This window comes from Oncorhynchus mykiss, chromosome 17 (assembly GCF_057628025.1).
Source record: "Oncorhynchus mykiss isolate SJ-2025 chromosome 17, ASM5762802v1, whole genome shotgun sequence".
In the NCBI taxonomy this organism is placed as follows: Eukaryota; Metazoa; Chordata; class Actinopteri; order Salmoniformes; family Salmonidae; genus Oncorhynchus; species Oncorhynchus mykiss.
In genome coordinates, this window is record NC_143038.1 from 76,367,935 (window position 1) to 76,392,874 (window position 24,940).

The 24,940-nt window shown below is 44.6% G+C and overlaps 1 protein-coding gene and 1 long non-coding RNA gene across 8 annotated transcripts in view; one reads left to right on the top strand and one right to left on the bottom strand.

Moving 5' to 3' along the window:
• Positions 1-24,940, top strand: part of LOC149976510 (uncharacterized) — a 989,396-nt gene that overhangs the window by 634,636 nt on the left and 329,820 nt on the right. The gene's annotated exons all lie outside the window — the stretch shown is intronic.
• The window catches only part of LOC110504360 (plasma membrane calcium-transporting ATPase 2), a 181,472-nt gene that overhangs the window by 31,436 nt on the left and 125,096 nt on the right, over positions 1-24,940 (bottom strand). For all 7 annotated transcript variants that reach the window (XM_090206507.1, XM_090206509.1, XM_090206504.1 and 4 more), the window contains 5 exons: positions 10,498-10,677; positions 6,631-6,718; positions 6,445-6,551; positions 1,165-1,428; positions 519-732 (listed from right to left, as the gene is read on the bottom strand). In XM_090206507.1, coding sequence (XP_090062633.1) covers positions 519-732; positions 1,165-1,428; positions 6,445-6,551; positions 6,631-6,718; positions 10,498-10,677 — 853 coding nt within the window. The remainder of the gene's footprint in view (positions 1-518; positions 733-1,164; positions 1,429-6,444; positions 6,552-6,630; positions 6,719-10,497; positions 10,678-24,940) is intronic.

Below are 24,940 nucleotides of genomic sequence, written 5' to 3' on the forward strand. Positions count from 1 at the left end.
CAGAACACATAAACTAGCTGTTGTCTAGATGTCTAACCTTTAGATTCCAGAACACATACACTAGCTGTGGTCTAGATGTCTAACCCTCTGCCTTTAGATTCCAGAACACATAAACTAGCTGTGGTCTAGATGTCTAACCTTTAGATTCCAGAACACATAAACTAGCTGTGGACTAGATGTCTAACCTTTAGATTCCAGAACACATAAACTAGCTGTGGTCTAGATGTCTAACCTGCTGCCTTTAGATTCCAGAACACATAAACTAGCTGTGGTCTAGATGTCTAACCTTTAGATTCCAGAACACATAGACTAGCTGTGGTCTAGATGTCTAACCTTTAGATTCCAGAACACATAAACTATCTGTGGTCTAGATGTCTAACCTTTAGATTCCAGAACACATAAACTGGGTTCCTGGCCCACTGTTATTCCAGCACACCATCTCCTTTGTCCTATCCTCTCTCTCTCTACTGTCCAATAAATATCCAATAGGAGAAGACTGATAAAAGATAATGACGTACCGACGAACAGCAGGGAGAAGATGATGACCAGCTGATAGATGCCGTGTCCCAGGATGTTCTTGGTCATGGTGCTGGAGATCAGCGGTTTGTTGCGGCCGTACGGCTTCCTCATCAGCAGGGCCTCGGTGGGGGGCTCCGTTGCCAGGGCCAGGGACGCAAAGGTGTCCATTATCAAGTTCACCCACAGCATCTGGACCGCCTTCAGGGGAGAATCCTACAGGGAACACACAGGGTGGTTAACATTAGAGACTACAGATGAAACAACTGGACTGTCGTCAGGGGAGAATCCTACAGGGAACACACAGAGATCGTCTTCAGGACACAGTTCTGCCAGAGAACACATTAGATACCAGCATCAACTTCAGATCCCGGTGGTTCATACTTATACTATGGAAGTGTTTCTACAAATACAGCTTCAGATCCCAGTGGATAATAGTTATAGTATGTTTCTACAATGTTACAAAGACATACAGGTTTGGTTTCTATTTCACAGGATCGATTAAAACTCTTAACTCCAGCTCCAGTGTCACAGTCATCACCAACCAATGGAATGGCACGCTAAAACATGTTGCTCCAAAGGGGGTACAATGCAGGGATGTCCCCTCTCACCCTCACTGTTCATTCTGATTACACTGGTAAACATGACCTGTGTGATGCAGGCCCCAGTGAAGGCCACTATGACAGCCACCACGTTGACAGTCAGCTGTGTGTTCGTTACCTGTGTGATGCAGGCCCCAGTGAAGGCCACTATGACAGCCACCACGTTGACAGTCAGCTGGAACTGGAGGAACTTGGAGATGCTGTCGTAGACGTTCCTCCCCCACATCACAGCCTTCACTATGCTACTGAAGTTATCGTCCGTTAATATGATGTCAGACGCCTCCTTGGCCACGTCTGTACCGGCTATACCCTGCAGAGAGAAGAGGTATGGTTTAATACCGGCTGAACCCTGCAGAGAGAGAAGAGGTCTGGTTTAATACCGGCTGAATCCTGCAGAGAGAAGAGGTATGGTTTAATACCGGCTGAACCCTGCAGAGAGAGAAGAGGTCTGGTTTAATACCGGCTGAACCCTGCAGAGAGAAGAGGTATGGTTTAATACCGGCTGAACCCTGCAGAGAGAGAGGTATGGTTTAATACCGGCTGAACCCTGCAGAGAGAGAGGTATGGTTTAATACCGGCTGAACCCTGCAGAGAGAAGAAGCATGGTTTAATACCGGCTGAACCCTGCAGAGAGAGAGAGGTATGGTTTAATACCGGCTGAACCCTGCAGAGAGAGAGAGGTATGGTTTAATACTGGCTGAACCCTGCAGAGAGAGAGGGGTATGGTTTAATACCAGCTGAACCCTGGAGAGAGAGAAGAGGTATGGTTTAATACCGGCTGAACCCTGGAGATAGAGAGGTTTGGTTTAATACCGGCTGAACCCTGCAGAGAGAAGAGGTATGGTTTAATACTGGCTGAACCCTGCAGAGAGAAGAGGTATGGTTTAATACTGGCTGAACCCTGCAGAGAGAAGAGGTATGGTTTAATACCGGCTGAACCCTGCAGAGAGAAGAGGTATGGTTTAATACCTGCTGAACCCTGCAGAGAGAGAGAGGTATGGTTTAATACCGGCTGAACCCTGGAGAGAGAGAGAGGTATAGTTTAATACCGGCTGAACCCTGGAGAGAGAGAAGAGGTATGGTTTAATACTGGCTGAACCCTGGAGAGATATAAGTGGTATTATTGCGGAAGTGGAAACGTCTAGGAACAACAACGGCTCAACCGCAAAGTTGTACGCCACACAAGCTTACAGAACTGGACCACTGAGTGCTGAAGTCTGTCCTCTGTTGCAACAGTCACTGCAGAGTCCCAAAACTGCCTCAGGAAGCAACATCAGCACAATGGCTGTTAGTCGGGAGCATCATGAAATGGGTTTCCATGGCCGAGCAGCCGCAAACCCAGCCTCAGATCACCATATGAGTGGTGTAAAGCTCGCCTCCAATCATACTTCACCATCCCACGGGCGGAGCCAAATGAACGCTACCTGCCCCAATGCATAGTGCCAACTGTAAAGTTTGGTGGATGAGGTCTGGGGCTGTTTTTAATGGTTCAGGCTAGGCCCCTTAGTTTCAGTGAAGGGACATCTCAATGCTACAGCATTCAACAATATTCTAGACGATTCTGTGCTTTCAACTTTGTGGCAACAGTTTGGAGAAGGCCCTTTCCTGTTTCAGCATGACAATGCTCCTGTGCAAAAAGCAAGGTCATAGAATAACTTGACTGGCCTGCACAGAGCCCTGACCTCAACCCCATTGAACACATTTGGGATGAATTGGAACGCCGACTGTGAGCCAGGCCTAATCGCCCAACATCAGTGCCCGACCTCAACAATGCTCTTGTGGCTGAATGGAAGCAAGTCCCAGCAGGAATGTTCCAACATCTAGTGGAAAGACTTCCCAGAAGAGTGGAGGCTGTTATAGCAGCAATGTTCCTACATCTAGTGGAAAGACTTCCCAGAAGAGTGGAGGCTGTTATAGCATACTTTTGGTCATGTAGTGTACGTTAGCATGTCTGTGGGCTGAGGTGCGTAGAGAGAGCAGGTGTCCACATACTTTTGGTCATGTAGTGTACGTTAGCATGTCTGTGGGCTGAGGTGCGTAGAGAGAGCAGGTGACAGTCAAGGAGCCTCGCTGGCTGTTCGTCTTGTGATGGTTGAATGGTCATCATGGGCTGCAGAGCAACTCTACTGTCCTCAGAACTGAATCACTATAATCTGATCCCATGTTTTCCTCCTTTCTTAGGCCTAGGCTACTATGTGTTGTAGTTGGTTGCATATTGCTAGAATAATCTGGAAATAGCCAGCTACGTGTTTCTTTCCTCAGCTTTCCTCCGCTGTAGCCTCAGTTTTGTTTTGACTCATTACATTTTCCCATTTTTGTATTGTTTGTTCAATTTCACTTATTGGCCTAAAATATGTGTCATTCAAAATAAAGTTGTGATTGAGAATAGACTTTGAGACTTTTTACATTTTACCCCTTTTTCTCCCCAATTTCGTGGTATCCAATTGTTGTAGTAGCTACTATCTTGTCTCATCGCTACAACTCCCGTACGGGCTCGGGGGAGACGAAGGTTGAAAGTCATGCGTCCTCCGATACACAACCCAACCAGCTGCACTGCTTCTTAACACAGCGTGCATCCAAACAAGATTCCTTGTCTGATCATGAAACATCAAAAGAGCAGAAATCATCTGCTATTGAAGAGAGAGAACAAACAAAAACAGACAGTTAGTGCTGTTTTGGAGAAACGTAAACACGTCTACATTGTTCCCCAACATCTGTAAATATATTTATTAATTAATATATCTTTAATAAATAGGAATATAAATGTAGACATTTACTGCACTGCTGTGTACTGTCTGACTCTGTCCTCTGCTCCTCTGTACTGCACACATTGCAATAAGTTAGGTATCCTCCGTCACATCACAAAGTAATCACTATCGACGACGGCTGTGATTGTCAGTCATAGAAGATACTATCACAATATCACCTAAGTACGAATATTTAGTCATTCATTATTCTGATTTGGGGAAATAAAAGTGTGCAAACTCATCCCAAAAATGTAAATATAGTTACAGATATGGAGATTCAGATAACGAAATAAACATAATTTAGTTATTCCTTATTTTATATGTGAATCTAGCACCATCATATTGTACTGTATGTGCATTGCAGTGACCTGAAAAGCAATGTCACAGTATTTCCGATTGTGTTTATCCCATCTGTCCACTAGGGGGCAGTCCTGTTCCACTGTATCTACAGCAGGGCTGGTGGGGTTACAGTGTAGTGATGAGGATGCTGCTTGGGTTATACCAGGACATTTCAAGGTTACTAACAATGGATCCATTCCACAGTGAGTCATAGTAGTTGTAGTTAGCTGTAATGCTACATCTGTCATAGTAGTTGTAGTTAGCTGTAATGCTACATCTGTCATAGTAGTTGTAGTTAGCTGTAATGCTACATCTGTCATAGTAGTTGTAGCTAGCTGTAATGCTACACCTGTCATAGTAGTTGTAGCTAGCTGTAATGCTACATCTGTCATAGTAGTTGTAATGCTACATCTGTCATAGTAGTTGTAGTTAGCTGTAATGCTAAATTAATCATAGTAGTTGTAGTTAGCTGTAATGCTACATGAATCATAGTAGTTGTAGCTAGCTGTAATGCTACAGTTGTCATAGTAGTTGTAGTTAGCTGTAATGCTACAGTTGTCATAGTAGTTGTAGCTAGCTGTAATGCTACATGAATCATAGTAGTTGTAGTTAGCTGTAATGCTACATTAATCATAGTAGTTGTAGCTAGCTGTAATGCTACATCTGTCATAGTAGTTGTAACTAGCTGTAATGCTACATCTGTCATAGTAGTTGTAGCTAGCTGTAATGCTACATCTGTCATAGTAGTTGTAGCTAGCTGTAATGCTACATCTGTCATAGTAGTTGTAGCTAGCTATAATGCTACATCTGTCATAGTAGTTGTAGCTAGCTGTAATGCTACATCTGTCATTGTAGTTGTAGCTAGCTGTAATGCTACATCTGTCATAGTAGTTGTAACTAGCTGTAATGCTACATCTGTCATAGTAGTTGTAGCCAGCTAAGTGTCAATGCTGATAGGAACAGCTTTCTCCATTCAAATTTTACGTTAACATTAGAATTACTCTACAATACTGATGACGGATCAGCTACTTGAGAGTTACTATCATCTATGGTGTTGGTGTGGGGGCTGTGCTTTGGGAAAGTGGGTGGGGTTATATCCTTCTTGTTTGGTCCTGTCCGGGGGTATCGTCGGATGGGGCCACAGTGTCTCCTGACCCCTCCTGTCTCAGCCTCCAGTATTTATGCTGCAGTAGTTTATGTGTCGGGGGGCTAGGGTCAGTCTGTTATATCTGGAGTATTTCTCCTGTCTTATCTGGTGTACTGTGTGAATTTAAGTATGTTCTCTCTAATTCTCTAATTCTCTCTTTCTCTTTCTCTTTCTCTTCTCTCGGAGGACCTGGGCCCTAGGACCATGCCTCAGGACTACCTGGCCTGATGGCTCCTTGCTGTCCCCAGTCCACCTGGCCGTGCTGCTGCTCTAGTTTCAACTGTTCTGCCTGCGGCTATGGAATCCTGACCTGTTCACCGGACGTACTACCTGTCCCAGACCTGCTGTTTTCAACTCTCTAGAGACAGCAGGAGTGGTAGAGATACTCTTAATGACCGGCTATGAAAAGCCAACTGACATTTACTCCTGAGGTGCTGACTTGCTGCACCCTCGACAACTACTGTGATTATTATTATTTGACCCTGCTGGTCATTTATGAACATTTGAACATCTTGGCCATGTTCTGTTATAATCTCCACCCGGCACAGCCAGAAGAGGACTGGCCACCCCACATAGCCTGGTTCCTCTCTAGGTTTCTTCCTAGGTTTTGGCCTTTCTGGGGAGTTTTTCCTAGCCACCGTGCTTCTACACCTGCATTGCTTGCTGTTTGGGGTTTTAGGCTGGGTTTCTGTACAGCACTTTGAGACATCAGCTGATGTAAGAAGGGCTTTATAAATACATTTGATTGATTGATTGATTCTTGTGGTGTGTTGGGGTGTTGTTGTGGTGGTGGTGTATTGTGGTGTGTTGGGGTGTTGTTGTGGTGGTGCTGTGGTGTATTGTGGTGTGTTGGGGTGTTGTTGTGGTGGTGGTGTGGTGTATTGTGGTGTGTTGGGGTGTTGTTGTGGTGGTGGTGTGGTGTATTGTGGTGTGTTGGGGTGTTGTTGTGGTGGTCGTGTATTGTGGTGTGGTGTGCTGTGGTGCAGTACAGTACAGTATGGTAAGATAAGGTAGGTAGATACATTATGCCTCCAGCCCCAGGTCCTATAGTAATATATTGTAGATACATTATGCCTCCAGCCCCAGGTCCTACCATGGCAAAGCCCACGTCAGCCTTCTTCAGGGCTGGTCCATCGTTAGTCCCGTCTCCTGTCACCGCCACCACTTGTCTCTGGTCTGTCAGGCAGCTGTCTATGATGCCTGGAGGACAACACACAGGGGTTCAGTTCAGATGAACAGAATAAAGTAGAGAGGAGTGGAAGTGGGGTCGCTCTCTCACCTTTAACCAGTGTGTGTTTATCAGTAGGGGAGGATCTAGCCAGGACTCGCAGTTTAGGCCACACCTTGTCCATGCGCTCCTGCTCAACCTACAGAGGAGAAGGTACATGTACATCTATCAGAAACTTAAGGTCTTTTATCTCTGTTCATCTATCAGAACCTGAGGGTCTTTCTTTGGATTCACCTGAGAGATGCACAAGAGCACCTCTTTTCTCTCTCTGTCTCTCTCTCTGTCTCTCGCTCTCTCTCGCTCTCTGTCTCTTTCTCTCTCTGTCTCTCTCTCTCTCTCTGTCTCTCGCTCTCTGTCTCTTTCTCACTCTCTCTGTCTCTCTCTCTCTCTGTCTCTCTCTCTCTCTCTGTATCTCGCTCTCTGTCTCTTTCTCTCTCTGTCTCTTTCTCACTCTCTCTCTGTCTCTCTCTCTCTGTCTCTCGCTCTCTGTCTCTCTCTGTCTCTTTCTCACTCTCTCTGTCTCTCTCTCTCTCTGTCTCTCGCTCTCTGTCTCTTTCTCACTCTCTCTCTGTCTCTTTCTCTGTCTCTCTCTGTATTTCTCTCTCTCTCTGTTTCTCTCCCTCTGTCAATTCAATTCAATTCAATTCAAGGGCTTTATTGGCATGGGAAAAATGTGTTAACATTGCCAAAGCAAGTGAGGTAGATAATATATAAAGTGAAACACAATAAAAAATAACAGTAAACATCACACATACAGAAGTTTCAAAACAATAAAGACATTACAAATGTCATATTATATATATATACAGTGTTTTAACAATGTACAAATGGTTAAAGGACACAAGATAAAATAAATAAGCATAAATATGGGTTGTATTTACAATGGTGTGTGTTCTTCACTGGTTGCCCTTTTCTCGTGGCAACAGGTCACACATCTTGCTGCTGTGATGGCACACTGTGGAATTTCACCCAGTAGATATGGGAGTTTATCAATATCTGATTGTTTTCTAATTCTTTGTGGATCTGTGTAATCTGAGGGAAATATGTATCTCTAATATGGTCATACATTGGGCAGGAGGTTAGGAAGTGCAGCTCAGTTTCCACCTCATTTTGTGGGCAGTGAGCACATAGCCTGTCTTCTCTTGAGAGCCATGTCTGCCTACGGCGGCCTTTCTCAATAGCAAGGCTATGCTCACTGTCTCTCTCTCTGTCTCTCTCTTTCTCACTCTCTCTCTGTCTCTTTCTCTCTCACTCTCTCTCTGTCTCTTTCTCTGTCTCTCTCTGTATTTCTCTCTCTCTCTCTCTGTCTCTCTCCCTCTGTCTCTCTCTCTGTCTCTCTTTCTCACTCTCTCTCTGTCTCTCTCCCTCTGTCTCTCTCTCTGTCTCTCTCTCTGTCTCTCTCTCTGTCTCTCTCTCTCTGTCTCTCTCTCTCTCTCTCTCTCTCTCTCTGTCTCTCTCTCTGTCTCTCTCCCTCTGTCTCTCTCCCTCTCTCTGTCTCTGTCTCTCTCCCTCTGTCTCTCTCCCTCTGTCTCTCTCCCTCTGTCTCTCTCCCTCTGTCTCTCTCCCTCTCTCTCTTTCTCTCTCTCTGTCTCTTTCTCTCTCTCTGTCAATTCAATTAAATTCAAGGGGCTTTATTGGCAAAAAAAAGTGTCGTCTCTTGAGCGCCAGGTCTGTCTACGGCGGCCTTTCTCAATAGCAAGGCTATGCTCACTGAGTCTGTACATAGTCAAAGCTTTCCTTAATTTTGGGTCAGTCACAGTGGTCAGGTATTCTGCCGCTGTGTACTCTCTGTGTAGGGCCAAATAGCATTCTAGTTTGCTCTGTTTTTTTGTTAATTCTTTCCAATGTGTCAAGTAATTATCTTTTTGTTTTCTCATGATTTGGTTGGGTCTAATTGTGCCTCTGTCCGTCCTGGGGCTCTGTGGGGTGTGTTTGTGAACAGAGCCCCAGGACAGCTTGCTTACGGGACTCTTCCCCAGGTTCATGTCTCTGTAGGTGATGACTTTGTTATGGAAGGATTGGGAATCGCTTCCTTTTAGGTGGTTATAGAATTTAACGGCTCTCTTCTGGATTTTGATAATTAGTGGGTATCGGCCTAATTCTGCTCTGCATGCATTATTTGGTGTTCTACGTTGTACACGGAGGATATTTTTGCAGAATTCTGCATGCAGTCTCAATTTGGTGTTTGTCCCATTTTGTGAAGTCTTGGTTGGTGAGCGGACCCCAGACCTCACAACCCTAAAGGGCAATGGGTACTATAACCGATTCAAGTATTTTTAGCCAGATCCTAATTGGTATGTTGAAATGTATGTTCCTTTTGATGGCATAGAATGCCCTTCTTGCCTTGTCTCTCAGATCATTCACAGCTTTGTGGAAGTTACCTGTGGCGCTGATGTTTAGGTCGAGGTATGTATAGTTTTTTTGTGTGCTCTAGGGCAACAGTGTCTAGATGGAATTTGTATTTGTGGTCCTGGCAACTGGACCTTTTTTGGAACACCATTATTTTGGTCTTACTGAGATTTACTGTCAGGGCCCAGGTCTTCTAGCAGGGGGAGGCCAGGTGCTGCAGACTGTTCTAGTGCCCGCGCCAATTCGTTGATATATATGTTGAAGAGCTTAAGCTGCATCCCTGTCTCACCCCACGGCCCTGTGAGAAGAAATGTGTGTGTTTTTTGCCAATTTTAACCGCACACTTGTTGTTTGGGTACATGGATTTTATAATGTCGTATGTTTTACCCCCAACACCACTTTCCATCAGTTTGTATAGCAGACCCTCAGGCCAAATTGAGTCGAAGGCTTTTTTGAAATCAACAAAGCATGAGAAGACTTTGCCTTTGTTTTGGTTTGTTTGGTTGTCAATTAGGGTGTGCAGGGTGAATACATGGTCTGTTGTACGGTAATTTGGTAAAAAGCCAATTTGACATTTGCTCAGTACATTGTTTTCATTGAGGAAATTTATGAGTCTGCTGTTAATGATAATGCAGAGGTATTTCCCAAGGTTACTGTTGACGCATATTCCACGGTAGTTTTTGGGGTCAAATTTGTCTCCACTTTTGTGGATTGAGGTGATCAGTCCTTGGTTCCAAATATTGGGGAAGATGCCAGAGCTAAGGATGATGTTAAAGAGTTTTAGTATAGCCAATTGGAATGTGTTGTCTGTATATTTGATGATTTCATTAAGGATACCATCAACACCACAGGCCTTTTTGGGTTGGAGGGTTTTATTTTGGTCTGTAACTCGTTCAATGTAATTGGAGAATCCAGTGGGGGCTGGTAGTCTTTAATAGTTGATTCTAAGATTTTGTATTTGATCATGTATATGTTTTTGCTCTTTATTCTTTGTTATAGAGCCAAAAAGATTGGAGAAGTGGTTTACCCATACATCTCCATTTTGGATAGATAATTCTTCGTGTTGTTGTTTGTTTAGTGTTTTCCAATTTTCCCAGAAGTGGTTAGAGTCTATGGATTCTTCAATTACATTGAGCTGATTTCTGACGTGCTGTTCCTTCTTTTTCCGTAGTGTTTTTCTGTATTGTTTTAGTGATTCACCATAGTGAAGGTGTAGACTCAGGTTTTCTGGGTCTCTATGTTTTTGGTTGGACAGGTTTCTACATTTCTTTCTTAGATTTTTGCATTCTTCATCAAACCATTTGTCATTGTAGTTCATTTTCTTTGGTTTTCTGTTTGAGATTTTGAGATTTGATAGGGAAGCTGAGAGGTCAAATATACTGTTAAGATTTTCTACTGCCAAGTTTACACCTTCACTATTGCAGTGGAACGTTTTACCCAGGAAATTGTCTAGAAGGGATTGAATTTGTTGTTGACTAATTGTTTTTTGGTAGGTTTCCAAACTGCGTTCCTTCCATCTATAGCAGTCCTTCCATCTTTCTCTGTCTCTGTCTCTCTGCTGCAGCGTACCTCTCCCTTCTCATTGCGGATCCTCCTGTTGAACTCCTTGCCGTCGATACACAGGAAGTCTTCTCCAGGGTGGATGATGCCACACTTGATGGCGATGGCCCTGGCCGTGTTGATGTTGTCACCTGTCACCATGCGCACCGTGATGCCCGCACGCTGGCACCTTATAATGGCATCTGGTACCTGCAGGGCACACGCAGACGATATGACGTTTAGCATACAATATTTACATGGTAAATCCAAACTGACTAACAACACAGAGAGTGTTTTCATTTTAATATAAAATGGCCCCAACAGGAATTGAACCCACGACCATGTCATTATTACTGCCATGCAACTACCAATTAATTCACACAGGATGCAAACAAGCACACACACGCATGCACTCACGCACACACTATGTTTAGTTCACTGTGGGCTATCTTTCCTCTACAAAGCAACACATCCTGCCTCGCTGGCACCATCACAGGAGAACCAACGGTAAAGCAACACATCCTGCCTCTCTGGCACCATCACAGGAGAACCAACGGTAAAGCAACACATCCTGCCTCGCTGGCACCATCACAGGAGAACCAACGGTAAAGCAACACATCCTGCCTCGCTGGCACCATCACAGGAGAACCAACGGTAAAGCAACATATCCTGCCTCGCTGGCACCATCACAGGAGAACCAACAGTAAAGCAACACATCCTGCCTCACTGGCACCATCACAGGAGAACCAACGGTAAAGCAACACATCCTGCCTCTCTGGCACCATCACAGGAGAACCAACGGTAAAGCAACACATCCTGCCTCGCTGGCACCATCACAGGAGAACCAACGGTAAAGCAACACATCCTGCCTCGCTGGCACCATCACAGGAGAACCAACGGTAAAGCAACACATCCTGCCTCGCTGGCACCATCACAGGAGAACCAACGGTAAAGCAACATATCCTGCCTCGCTGGCACCATCACAGGAGAACCAACAGTAAAGCAACACATCCTGCCTCACTGGCACCATCACAGGAGAACCAACGGTAAAGCAACACATCCTGCCTCTCTGGCACCATCACAGGAGAACCAACGGTAAAGCAACACATCCTGCCTCGCTGGCACCATCACAGGAGAACCAACGGTAAAGCAACACATCCTGCCTCACTGGCACCATCACAGGAGAACCAACAGTAAAGCAACACATCCTGCCTCTCGGGCACCATCACAGGAGAACCAACAGTAAAGCAACACATCCTGCCTCGCTGGCACCATCACAGGAGAACCAACGGTAAAGCAACACATCCTGCCTCGCTGGCACCATCACAGGAGAACCAACGGTAAAGCAACACATCCTGCCTCGCTGGCACCATCACAGGAGAACCAACAGTAAAGCAACACATCCTGCCTCGCTGGCACCATCACAGGAGAACCAACAGTAAAGCAACACATCCTGCCTCGCTGGCACCATCACAGGAGAACCAAATCATTTAGAGCATCAGAGGCAGCTGGTGTTGTGGAGGAGGCCCGTTACATGTGTGTGTGTGTGTGTGTGTGTACACTGCTGCTAAAATTATTATTGATTAGATGTAGTACCACCATTACACTGCTGTTCATTGATTATTGATTGCCATTACGGGGATTCTCTGCCTCTGACCCTATTACGGGGGCTGAGTCACTGGCTTGCTAGTGCTTCTCCTTGTGGTCCCTTGGAGGAGTGCATCACGTCATGACAGATTTTCTTTTGCTATTCTCAACTTGAGTGGGTTGAGGTGATTGAGGTGAACTTCCTGTCTGGACTTGCGCCCTCTCGGGTTCGTACCGTGGGGGAGACCTTTGTGGGCAACACTCAGCCTTGTCTCAGGATGGTAAGTTGGTGGTTGAAGATATCCCTCTAGTGGTGTGGGGGCTGTGCTTTGGCAAAGTGGGTGGGGTTATATCTTGCCTGGTTGGCTGTACTGTACTGTTGGGTGGGACTTCTTTTAAAAAATGTAACCTTTATTTTAACTAGGTAAGTCAAATCAAATCAAATGATATTTGTCACATACACATGGTTAGCAGATGCTAATGCGAGTGTAGCAAAATGCTTGTGCTCCTAGTTCCGACCATGCAGTAATAACCAACGAGTAATCTAACCTAACAATTTCACAACAACTACCTTATACACACAAGTGTAAAGGAATGAATAAGAATTTGTACATGTAAATATATAGATGAGGGATGGCTGAACGGCATAGGCAAGATGTAGTAGATGGTATACAGTACAGTATATACATATGAGATGAGTAATGTAGGGTATGTAAACATTATATAAAGTGGCATTGTTTAAAGTGGCTAGTGATACATTGATTACATACATTTTTCCATTATTAAAGTGGCTAGAGTTGAGTCAGTATGTTGGCAGCAGCCACTCAATGTTAGTGATGGCTGTTTAACAGTCTGATGGCCTTGAGCTAGAAGCTGTTTTTCAGTCTCTCGGTCCCAGCTTTGATGCACCTGTACTGACCTCGCCTTCTGGATGACAGCAGGGTGAAGAGGCAGTGGCTCAGGTGGTTATTGTCCTTGATGATCTTTATGGCCTTCCTGTGACATCGGGTGGTGTAGGTGTTCTGGAGGGCAGGTAGTTTTCCCCCGGTGATGCGTTGTGCAGACCTCACTACCCTCTGGAGAGCCTTACGGTTGTGGGCGGAGCAGTTGCCGTACCAGGCGGTGATACAGCCCGACAGGATGCTCTCGATTGTGCATCTGTAAAAGTTTGAGTGTTTTTGGTGACAAGACACATTTCTTCAGCCTCCTGACAGTACGTACAACTGTAGTGTCGTCTGCAAACTTGATGATTGAGTTGGAGGCGTGCGTGGCCACACAGTCATGGGTGAACAGGGAGTACAGGAGAAGGCTGAGAACGCACCCTTGTGGGGTCCCAGTGTTGAGAATAAGCTGGATGTAGATGTTGTTACCCACCATCACCACCTGGGGACGGCCCGTCATGAAGTCAAGGACCCAGTTGCACAGGGCAGGGTCGAGATCCAGGGTCTCGAGCTTGATGACGAGTTTGGAGGGTACTATAGTGGTAAATGCCGAGCTGTAGTCAATGAACAGCATTCTCGCATAGGTATTCCTCTTGTCCAGATGGGTTAGGGAAGTGTGCAGTGTGATTGCGTCGTCTGTGGACCTATTGGGGCAGTAAGCAAATTGGACTGGTTCTAGGGTGTCAGGTAGAGTGGAGGTGATATGGTCCTTGACTAGTCTCTCAAAGCACTTCATGATAACGGAAGTGAGTGCTAAGGGGCGATAGTCATTTAGCTCAGTTACTTACCCTCGCTTTCTTGGGAACAGGAACAATGGTGGCAGACTGGGTTAAGGATCGATTGAATATGTCCGTAAACACACCAGCCAGCTGGTCTGCGCATGCTCTGAGGACGCAGCTGGGGAGGCAGCCTTGCGAGGGTTAACATGTTTAAATGTTTTACTCACGTTGGCTGCAGTGAAGGAGAGCCCACAGGTTTTGGTAGCGGGTTGTGTCAGAGGCACTGTATTGTCCTCAAAGCGAGCAAATAAGTTGTTTAGTCTGTCTGGGAGCAAGACATTGTGGTCCGCGACGGGGCTGGTTTTCCTTTTATAGTCTGTGATTGACTGTAGACCCTGCCATATTCCTCTCGTGTCTGAGCCGTTGAATTGCAACTCTACTTTGTCTCTATACTGACGCTTAGCTTGTTTGATTGCCTTGCGGAGGGAATAGCTACACTGTTTGTATTCGGTCATGTTTCCAGTCACCTTTCCCTGATTAAAAGTAGTGGTTCGCGCTTTCAGTTTTGTGCGAATGCTGCCATCAATCCATGGTTTCTAGTTCAGGAATGTTTTAATAGATGCTGTGGGTACAACATCACCGATGCACTTGCTAATGAACTCGCTCACCGAATCAGCGTATTCATCAATGTTATTGTCCGACGCTATGCGGAACATATCCCAGTCTATGTGATCGAAGCAATCTTGAAGAGTGGAATCCGATTTCTTCGGACAGAACAGAACGTTGAACAGACCTGAGCACAGGCGCTTCCTGTTTTAGTTTCTGTCTATAGGCTGGGAGCAACAAAATTGAGTATTGGTCAGATTTTCCGAAAGGAGGACGGGGAGGGCTTAATATGCTTCGCGGAAGATAGAATAACAATGATACCGGGTTTTGCCAGCCCAGCGCATTCGATATGCTGATCAAATTTAGGGAGCCTTGTTATCAGATTAGCCTTGTTAAAATCCCCAGTTCCAATAAATGCAGCCTCAGGATATGTGGTTTCCAGTTTAGAGTCAAATGAAGTTCTTTCAGGGCCGTCGATGTGTCTGCTTGGGGGGGATATACATGACTGTTATTATGATCGAAGAGAATTCTCTTGGTAGATAATGCGGTCGGCATTTGATTGTTAGGAATTCTAGGTCAGGTGAACAAAAGGACTTGAGTTCCTGTATGTTGTTATGATCACACCACGTCTCATTAATCATAAGGCATACACACCCGCCCTTCTTCTTACCAGAGAGATGTTTGTTTCAGTCGGTGCGATGCGTGAAGAAACCAGGTGGCTGTACCGACTCAGATAGCGTGTCTCGAGTGAGCCATGTTTCCGTGAAACAAAGAATGTTACAATCTCTGATGTCTCTCTGGAAGGCAACCCTTGCTCGGATTTCGTCTACCTTGTTGTCAAGAGACTGGACATTGGCGAGTAGTATGCTCGGGAGCGGTGGGCGATGTGCCCGTCTACGGTGCCTGACCAGAAGACCGCTCCGTCTGCCCCTTCTGCGGCACTGTTGTTTTGGGTCAACGGTTGGGATTCAATCCATTGTCCCGGGTGGTGGACCAAACAGAGGATCTGCTTCAGGAAAGTCGTATTCCTGGTCGTAATGTTGGTGAATTGACGTTGCTCTTATATCCAATAGTTCCTCCCGGCTGTATGTAATAAGACTTCAGATTTCCTGGGGTAACAATGTAATAAATAACACATAAAAAAAATATATATATTGCATAGTTTCCTAGGAACGCAAAGTGAGGCGGCCATCTCGGTCAGTGCCGGAAGTTGAGTCAGTTAAGAACAAATTCTTATTTACAATGACGGCCTACTGTCCTTTGGGTAGGACTTGGTTTATCTATTTTAATAGTGATTACTACATATTTTAACTTAATAGGATCTCTGTGTAAAAAACAAACATAGAATTAAATATTAGAATGTAATACGATCTCTGTGTAAAGAATATAATTATACACATAAGGGTCTGACTAGTGTTTCCATGACAATTATAAATGTTCTTATAACTGTACTTAAGTATTATATTTTCCTATGTTTTCATCTAGTGGCAAATTTGGGTACTGTGGCTTTAAATTAGCTAATTTTCGGGGATGTACTGCAAATTCTTATGGAGGGACTCCATACCCTGGCAAACTGCCATGACCAGGAGTGCAAGACTTTGCTGGAGCAATTCCACGGATTCCCCACTGGGCAGCGGGTCACACCCATAATCTCCCAGCCTACCCCAGTGTCCCGAAAACCACACTTACCTCCTCCAGAGTGCTACACTGGAGATTTCGGAACCTGCCAGGCTTTTCTCTCCCAGTGCCTCGGCAATTTTGAGCTGCAGCCTTCTTTGTTCCCCTCGGACCGCTCGAGGATAGCGTACATCATAACGCTGATGTCCGGGAGGGCACTCACCTGAGCCAGGGAGGTGTGGGAGCAATAGTCCGCCATCTGCCTCAATCTGGAGGAGTTTGTGACGGAAGTTCGGAAGGTTTTTGATTCTTGGTTGCACAGGAGAGAGGCTGCTCGTAAGCTGCTCCAAGACTACGTCAAGACTCCCGTAGTATGGCAGACTAGGCAGTGTATTTTCGCACGTTGGTAGCTGAGAGTGCCTGGAATCCATTATTATCAGAGGTGGTCAAAGATGAGCTTGCAGCCCGGGAACTACCCATGGACCTTGACTCCCTCATAGCCTTGACCATCCGGATCGATGGGCGGCATCGAGAATGTAGAAGATAATCTGTGCCTTGTCGCCCTTGTTCGCCCTCGAATCCCACCTTGCCTCCGAAGAATCCCGGAGACCCTTGAAGTCTGTCAGAGTGAACCCGACGCCCCCCGAGTTCTCTCGGGAATCACCCAGGGTTGCTGACTCGCCTCCTTCAGAGTCCAGGCACCTAGGCAGGACTAAATTGACTCCGGCTGAGCGCATACGTTGACTCCACACCCAGAGCTGTCTATATTGTGGAGCTACGGGATATTTCGTAGCTAATTTCCCATTCTCAAACCGGTCTCATCAAGAAGGGGTGAGTACTCTGGTGGGTCTTATAGAGAACTTTTCCTCTCCCCTTACTCGCACCCCTTTCCATGCCATCCTGCTCTGGGGAACCAGTAGAAATTTCTCTGGGTACACAAACTCTGGGGCCGATGAGAGTTTTTTGTTTGCTACCCTGGCCTCCGAGCTGGGCATCCCCACTCAGCCCCTCTCCATTCCCATGGACGGGTCACTCACAATACCACTCGGGTGTCAGGGAAGCACAGCGAGGCAATCCAATTTATGCTGATTAAGTCTCCTCCGGTTCCCGTGGTACTGGGATTCTCTTTGCTCCAGCAACACAATCCCATCATAGACTGGACTGCTGGTGCCATTATGCGCTGGAGCCCATTCTGCCACACCAATTGTCTGAAGTCAGCGCACGTCTTCCTGTGGGCTCGGAAGTTGCCCCGGACCTCTCCTCCATTCCCACGGAGTACCAGGACCTCCGAAAGGTGTTCAGTAAGGTTCGGACCACTTCGCTTCTGCCGCACTGACCATATGACTGCGGAATTTATCTTCTCCCAGGCACCACTCTGCCCCGGTGACGACTGTACTGTGTCTTTGCCGGGTCTGGAAACCAAGGCTATGGAGACCTACATTGAGGACTCCATAGCTGCAGGGTTCATCCATCCTTCTGCCTCCCCTGCTGGGGCAGGGTTCTTCTTTGTGGAGAAGAAGGACAGAACCCCGCGCCCGTGCATCGACTACCGGGGCCTTAACCTGCTTGGGATAGGGGGCAACATTTTCACTTTAGGATGAATAGCCACACCAGCATCTGTCCCAGATGCTAATATATGCAAATTATTAGTAGTATTGGATAGAAAACACTCTGAAGTTTCAGGCCAGTTTTGGCCATAGTGGAGTTTGGAGTGTGACTGTTTGAGGTTGTGGACAGGTGTCTTTTATACTGATAACAAGTTCAAACAGGTGCCATTAATACAGGTAACGAGTGGAGGACAGAGGAGCCTCTTAAAGAATAAGTTACAGGTCTGTGAGAGCCAGAAATCTTGCTTGTTTGTAGGTGATCAAATACTTATTTTCCACCATAATTTGCAAATAAATTCATAAAAAAATCCTACAATGTGATTTTCTGGATTTTTTTTCTCATTTTGTCTGTCATATGATGAAAATTACAGGCCTCTCTCATCTTTTGAAGTGGGAGAACTTGCACAATTGGTGGCTGACTAAATACTTTTTTGCCCCACTGTATATCCAATAACTTTCCAACCGGAGCATTCGTTTTTGCCTACAGAGTAATGGAACGCATGGCGATATCATGAGTAATGCGCCTGACCAGGAACTGGCATTCTGCCAGACCACTGACTCAAATAGCTGCCATCTGCCCCACATCACACTAGAGCCTTCATTCCACGTTCTACTGACTGTTGACATCTAGTGGAAGGCGTAGGAAATGCGAACAGATCCATATCTTACTGGGATGTGAATAGGCGATGAATTGAAAATCAACCAGCCCAGAATTTCCAATTCCTGTTTGGAAGTTTGCCTGCCATTTGAGTTCTGTTATACTCACATACATAATTCAAACAGTTTTAGAAACTTCAGCGTGTTTTCTATCCAATGGTAATAATATGCATATATTAGCATCTGGGACAGAGTAGGAGGCAGTTCACTATGGGCACGCAATTCATCCAAAGTGAAAATGCTGCCCCTTATCCCTTAAAAGTTAACAAGGTGTCGAGGGGTTCCGCTAGCGGAACGCCTGCGTTAGAAAGGTTAACGACATCACAGTGAAAAAACGCTATCACTCATCTCCTCGGCCTTCAAGCTGGACCTACGGAACGCCTACCACCTGGTGCGGATACAGGAAGGGGACGAGTGAAAGACTGCCTTCAACAAGGCCAGCGGTCACTACGAGTATCTGGTCATGCCATTTGGCCTTGCCAATGCCCAAGCTGTGTTCCAGGCTCTGCGACATGTTGAACCGGTTCGTCTACCTCGATGACATCCTCATCTTCTCTCGCTCGGCCCAAGAACACATGCTCTTCGTCCAACAGATTCTCCAACGCCACCTGGAGAACCAGCTTTTTGTGAAAGCGGAAAAGTTAAAATTCCATCCCCTTCCTGGGCTACATCATCACTGCAGGGAGTGTACAGATGGATCCCGGGAAGGTGAAAGCGGTGGTGGATTGGCCCCAGCGTACGACCAAGGGTGCAGCTGCAAGGTTTCCTGGGATCATCCATTCATTGTGTGGACCGACCACATTAACCTGGAATATCTCCGCACCGCCAAGCGTCTCCATTCCAAGCAAGCTAGGTGGGCCCTGCTCTTCCCCCGGTTCAACTTCTCCCTCTCCTACCGACCAAGAACATCAAGCCAGATGTGCCGTCATGCTGCTATAGCCCCGCGGCTGCTATAGCCCCGCGGCTACACCCTCGGACCCCGAGATCATCCTTCCCACCTCGTTTCTGGCGACGGCACTCAGCTGGAAGCAGGTCCGTGAAGCGCAGAGTTCCCACCCGAACCACGCCCCCCGTGGCCGCCCAGATAACCAGATGTTTGTGCCTGACATTGTCCACTCCTTGGTCCTGGAGTGGGCCCACTCCTCAAGGCTTGCTTGCCACCAGGGCTCCGATTGGTCCCTGAACTTTGTGCGACAATGCTTTTGGTGGCCTACCATGGTCCCAAACGTCTCCGCATTCATCACCACCTGCACGGTCTGTGCGCAGAACAAGACTCCTCGGCAAGCTCTGGCTGGTCTTCTTCAACCACTGTCTGTCCCTCACCGTCCCTGGTCTCACATATCCCTGGACTGAGTCACGGGTCTCCCCTCGTCTGATGGCAACACCGCCATCCTGACAGTAGTGGATTGGTTTTCCAAAGCCACCAACTTCATCCCTCTCCCCAAGCTACCCTCTGTCAAAGAGGCGGCCCAGCTCATGGTGCAGCACATCTTCGGGATCCATGGATTCCCGGTGGACATGGTCTCCGACGGAGTCCTCAGTTCTCGTACCGTTTCTGGAAGGCGTTCTGCACGCTCATTGGGTCGTCGGCCACCCTGTCTTTCGGGTCCCACCACCCACCATCCCACCACCTGGAGCCAGCAACTAGTGTGAGTCGAATACGCCTGCAACCCCCTTCCTTGCTCTTCCATGGAACTCTCGCCCTTTGAGTGTTCCCTGGGCTATCAGTCCCCAATCTTCTCTGAGGAAGAGGTCTGCATACCTTTGGCCCAGATGTCTGTCCACTGGCTGCTGTCGTCGTACCTGGAAGCCAAGTCAGCCCTTCTCAAGACCACCTCCAGGTTCCGACAACAAGCGGACTGCCACCGGACCCCGGGCTCCCCAGGATCGTCTCGGGCAGAAGGTATGGCTGTCCAACCGGGATCTACCTGCAAACTTTCCCCCCGTTTTATCGGCGCTTTCCCTATCTCCAAGGTAATTATGCCCCTCTGCTGTTTGTCTTCTGTTGCCCTGTACCCTCTGTATACATCCCACTTTCAATGTGTCTAAAATCAAACCCATGTCTCACAACCCTTTGTCTTCTGTTTCCAGACACCTTGGGGGGGACAGTGATATGATACTTCTATATCTGGACAGGGAACGGCCCAGTTCTATAGTTCTGGCCCAGTTCTAGAGTTCTGGCACAGTTCCAGACCCCATTCCCTAGATAAGTGCAGTACTTTTGGCAAGAGCCAAGGCTGGAGAAGAGAAGGGTAAAAGAGGAGAAAACTCATAAAAAATGGAGAGCGTTGGAAGGTGACTTGGTAACAAGAAGCACTAAAGACACTGGGCATATCTTATTTTCTCTCTCTTCTCTTCTCTTCTCTCTTTCTCCCCTCTCTCTCTCCTCCGTGCTGATTCATTGTGTATGCCACAGTTTATATTCTCTTTGGTTATAACCTAAGCATGCATTAAAACATATAGACATGCATTATAACATATGTATGCATTATAACATGTCTGCATTATATCATATGTATGTATTATAACATATGTATGCATTATAACATAAGCATGCATTATAACATATGTATGCATTATAACATATGTATGCATTATAACATATGTATGCATTATAACATATCTATGCATTATAACATGTATGCATTATATCATATGTATGTAATATAACATAAGACATAAGCATGTTATAACATATGTATAAATTATGTATGTATGTATGTATGCATTATAACATAGGTATGCATTTGCTGTAATATAATGGAGTAGTAGTATAATGGAGTAGTAGTATAATGGAGTAGTAGTAGTAGTATAATGGAGAGGTAGTAGAATGGAGGAGTAGTGTAATGGAGGAGTAGTATAATGGAGGAGTAGTAGTATAATGGAGGAGTATAATGGAGTAGTAGTATAATGGAGGAGGAGTATAATGGAGGAGTAGTAGTAGTGTAATGGAGGAGTAGTAGTATAATGGAGGAGGAGTAGTAGTATAATGGAGGAGGAGTAGTAGTATAATGGAGTAGTAGTATAATGGAGTAGTAGTATAATGGAGGAGTAGTATAATGGAGGAGTAGTATAATGGAGTAGTAGTATAATGGAGTAGTAGTAGTAGTATAATGGAGGAGTAGTAGTATAATGGAGTAGTAGTAGTAGTATAATGGAGGAGTAGTAGTATAATGGAGGAGGAGTAGTAGTATAATGGAGGAGGAGCAGTAGTATAATGGAGGAGGAGTAGTAGTATAATGGAGGAGGAGCAGTAGTATAATGGAGGAGGAGTAGTAGTATAATGGAGGAGGAGTAGTAGTATAATGGAGGAGTAGTAGTAGTATAATGGAGGAGGAGTAGTAGTATAATGGAGGAGTAGTAGTATAATGGAGTAGTAGTATAATGGAGGAGTAGTAGTATAATGGAGGAGTAGTAGTATAATGGAGGAGGAGTAGTATAATGGAGGAGTATAATGGAGTAGTAGTATAATAGAGTAGTAGTATAATGGAGGAGTAGTATAATAGAGTAGTAGTATAATGGAGGAGGAGTATAATAGAGGAGTAGTAGTATAATGGAGTAGTAGTATAATAGAGTAGTAGTATAATGGAGGAGTAGTAGTATAATGGAGGAGTAGTGTAATGGAGGAGTAGTAGTATAATGGAGGAGGAGTAGTAGTATAATGGAGGAGTAGTGTAATAGAATAGTAGTATAATAGAGTAGTAGTATAATGGTGTAGTAGTATAATAGAGGAGTAGTAGTATAATGGAGGAGTAGTATAATAGAGTAGTAGTATAATGGAGGAGTAGTATTATAGAGGAGTAGTAGTATAATGGAGTAGTAGTATAATAGAGTAGTAGTATAATGGAGGAGTAGTGTAATGGAGGAGTAGTAGTATAATGGAGGAGTAGTAGTATAATGGAGGAGGAGTAGTAGTATAATGGAGGAGGAGTAGTAGTATAATGGGGGAGTAGTAGTATAATGGAGGAGGAGTAGTAGTATAATGGAGGAGTAGTAGTATAATGGAGGAGTAGTAGTATAATGGAGGAGGAGTAGTAGTATAATGGAGGAGTAGTAGTATAATGGAGGAGTAGTAGTATAATGGAGGAGGAGTAGTATAATGGAGTAGTAGTATAATGGAGGAGGAGTAGTAGTATAATGGAGGAGTAGTAGTATAATGGAGGAGTAGTAGTATAATGGAGGAGGAGTAGTAGTATAATGGAGGAGGAGTAGTAGTATAATGGGGGAGTAGTAGTATAATGGAGGAGTAGTAGTATAATGGAGGAGGAGTAGTAGTATAATGGAGGAGGAGTAGTAGTATAATGGGGGAGTAGTAGTATAATGGGGGAGTAGTAGTATAATGGAGGAGTAGTATAATGGGGGAGTAGTAGTATAATGGAGGAGTAGTATAATGGAGGAGTAGTATAATAGAGGAGTAGTAGTATAATGGAGGAGTAGTAGAATGGAGGAGTAGTAGTATAATGGAGGAGTAGTAGTATAATAGAGGAGTAGTAGTATAATGGAGGAGTAGTAGAATGGAGGAGTAGTAGTATAATGGAGGAGTAGTAGTATAATGGAGGAGTAGTAGTATAATGGAGGAGTAGTAGTATAATGGAGGAGTAGTATAATGGAGGAGTAGTAGTATAATGGAGGAGTAGTAGTATAATGGAGTAGTAGTATAATGGAGGAGTAGTAGAATGGAGGAGTAGTAGTATAATGGAGGAGTAGTAGTATAATGGAGGAGTAGTAGTATAATGGAGGAGTAGTAGTATAATGGAGGAGTAGTAGTATAATGGAGGAGTAGTAGTATAATGGAGGAGTAGTAGTATAATGGAGGAGGAGTAGTAGTATAATGGAGTAGTAGTATAATGGAGGAGTAGTATAATGGAGGAGTAGTATAATAGAGTAGTAGTATAATGGAGGAGTAGTAGTATAATGGAGGAGTAGTAGTATAATGGGGGAGTAGTAGTATAATGGAGGAGTAGTAGTATAATGGAGGAGTAGTAGTATAATGGAGGAGTAGTAGTATAATGGAGGAGGAGTAGTAGTATAATAGAGTAGTAGTATAATGGAGGAGTAGTAGTATAATGGAGGAGTAGTAGTATAATGGGGGAGTAGTAGTATAATGGAGGAGTAGTAGTATAATGGAGGAGTAGTAGTATAATGGAGGAGTAGTATAATGGAGGAGGAGTAGTAGTATAATAGAGTAGTAGTATAATGGAGGAGGAGTAGTAGTATAATAGAGTAGTAGTATAATGGAGGAGTAGTATAATGGAGGAGGAGTAGTAGTATAATGGAGGAGTAGTATAATGGAGGAGGAGTAGTAGTATAATGGAGGAGGAGTAGTAGTATAATGGAGTAGTAGTATAATGGAGGAGTAGTATAATGGAGTAGTAGTATAATAGAGTAGTAGTATAATAGAGTAGTAGTATAATGGAGGAGTAGTATAATGGAGGAGGAGTAGTAGTATAATGGAGGAGTAGTATAATAGAGTAGTAGTATAATGGAGTAGTAGTATAATGGAGTAGTAGTATAATGGAGTAGTAGTATAATGGAGTAGTAGTATAATGGAGGAGGAGTAGTAGTATAATGGAGGAGTAGTATAATAGAGTAGTAGTATAATGGAGGAGTAGTAGTATAATGGAGGAGGAGTAGTAGTATAATAGAGTAGTAGTATAATAGAGTAGTAGTATAATGGAGGAGTAGTAGTATAATGGAGGAGGAGTAGTAGTATAATAGAGTAGTAGTATAATGGAGGAGTAGTATAATAGAGTAGTAGTATAATAGAGTAGTAGTATAATAGAGTAGTAGTATAATGGAGGAGGAGTAGTAGTATAATAGAGTAGTAGTATAATGGAGGAGGAGTAGTAGTATAATAGAGTAGTAGTATAATGGAGGAGGAGTAGTAGTATAATAGAGTAGTAGTATAATAGAGTAGTAGTATAATGGAGGAGTAGTAGTAGTATAATAGAGTAGTAGTATAATAGAGTAGTAGTATAATGGAGGAGTAGTAGTATAATGGAGGAGGAGTAGTAGTATAATGGAGTAGTAGTATAATGGAGTAGTAGTATAATAGAGGAGGAGTAGTAGTATAATGGAGGAGTAGTAGTAGTATAATGGAGGAGGAGTAGTAGTATAATGGAGGAGTAGTATAATAGAGTAGTAGTATAATGGAGGAGTAGTATAATGGAGTAGTAGTATAATAGAGTAGTAGTATAATAGAGTAGTAGTATAATGGAGGAGGAGTAGTAGTATAATGGAGGAGTAGTATAATAGAGTAGTAGTATAATGGAGGAGTAGTAGTATAATGGAGTAGTAGTATAATGGAGGAGTAGTATAATGGAGGAGGAGTAGTAGTATAATAGAGTAGTAGTATAATAGAGTAGTAGTATAATGGAGGAGTAGTAGTATAATAGAGGAGTAGTAGTATAATGGAGGAGTAGTAGTATAATAGAGTAGTAGTATAATGGAGGAGTAGTAGTATAATGGAGGAGTAGTATAATAGAGTAGTAGTATAATGGAGGAGTAGTAGTATAATGGAGGAGTAGTATAATAGAGTAGTAGTATAATGGAGGAGTAGTATAATGGAGGAGTAGTAGTATAATGGAGGAGTAGTAGTATAATAGAGTAGTAGTATAATGGAGTAGTAGTATAATAGAGTAGTAGTATAATGGAGGAGTAGTATAATGGAGTAGTAGTATAATGGAGGAGTAGTAGTATAATGGAGGAGTAGTATAATAGAGTAGTAGTATAATGGAGG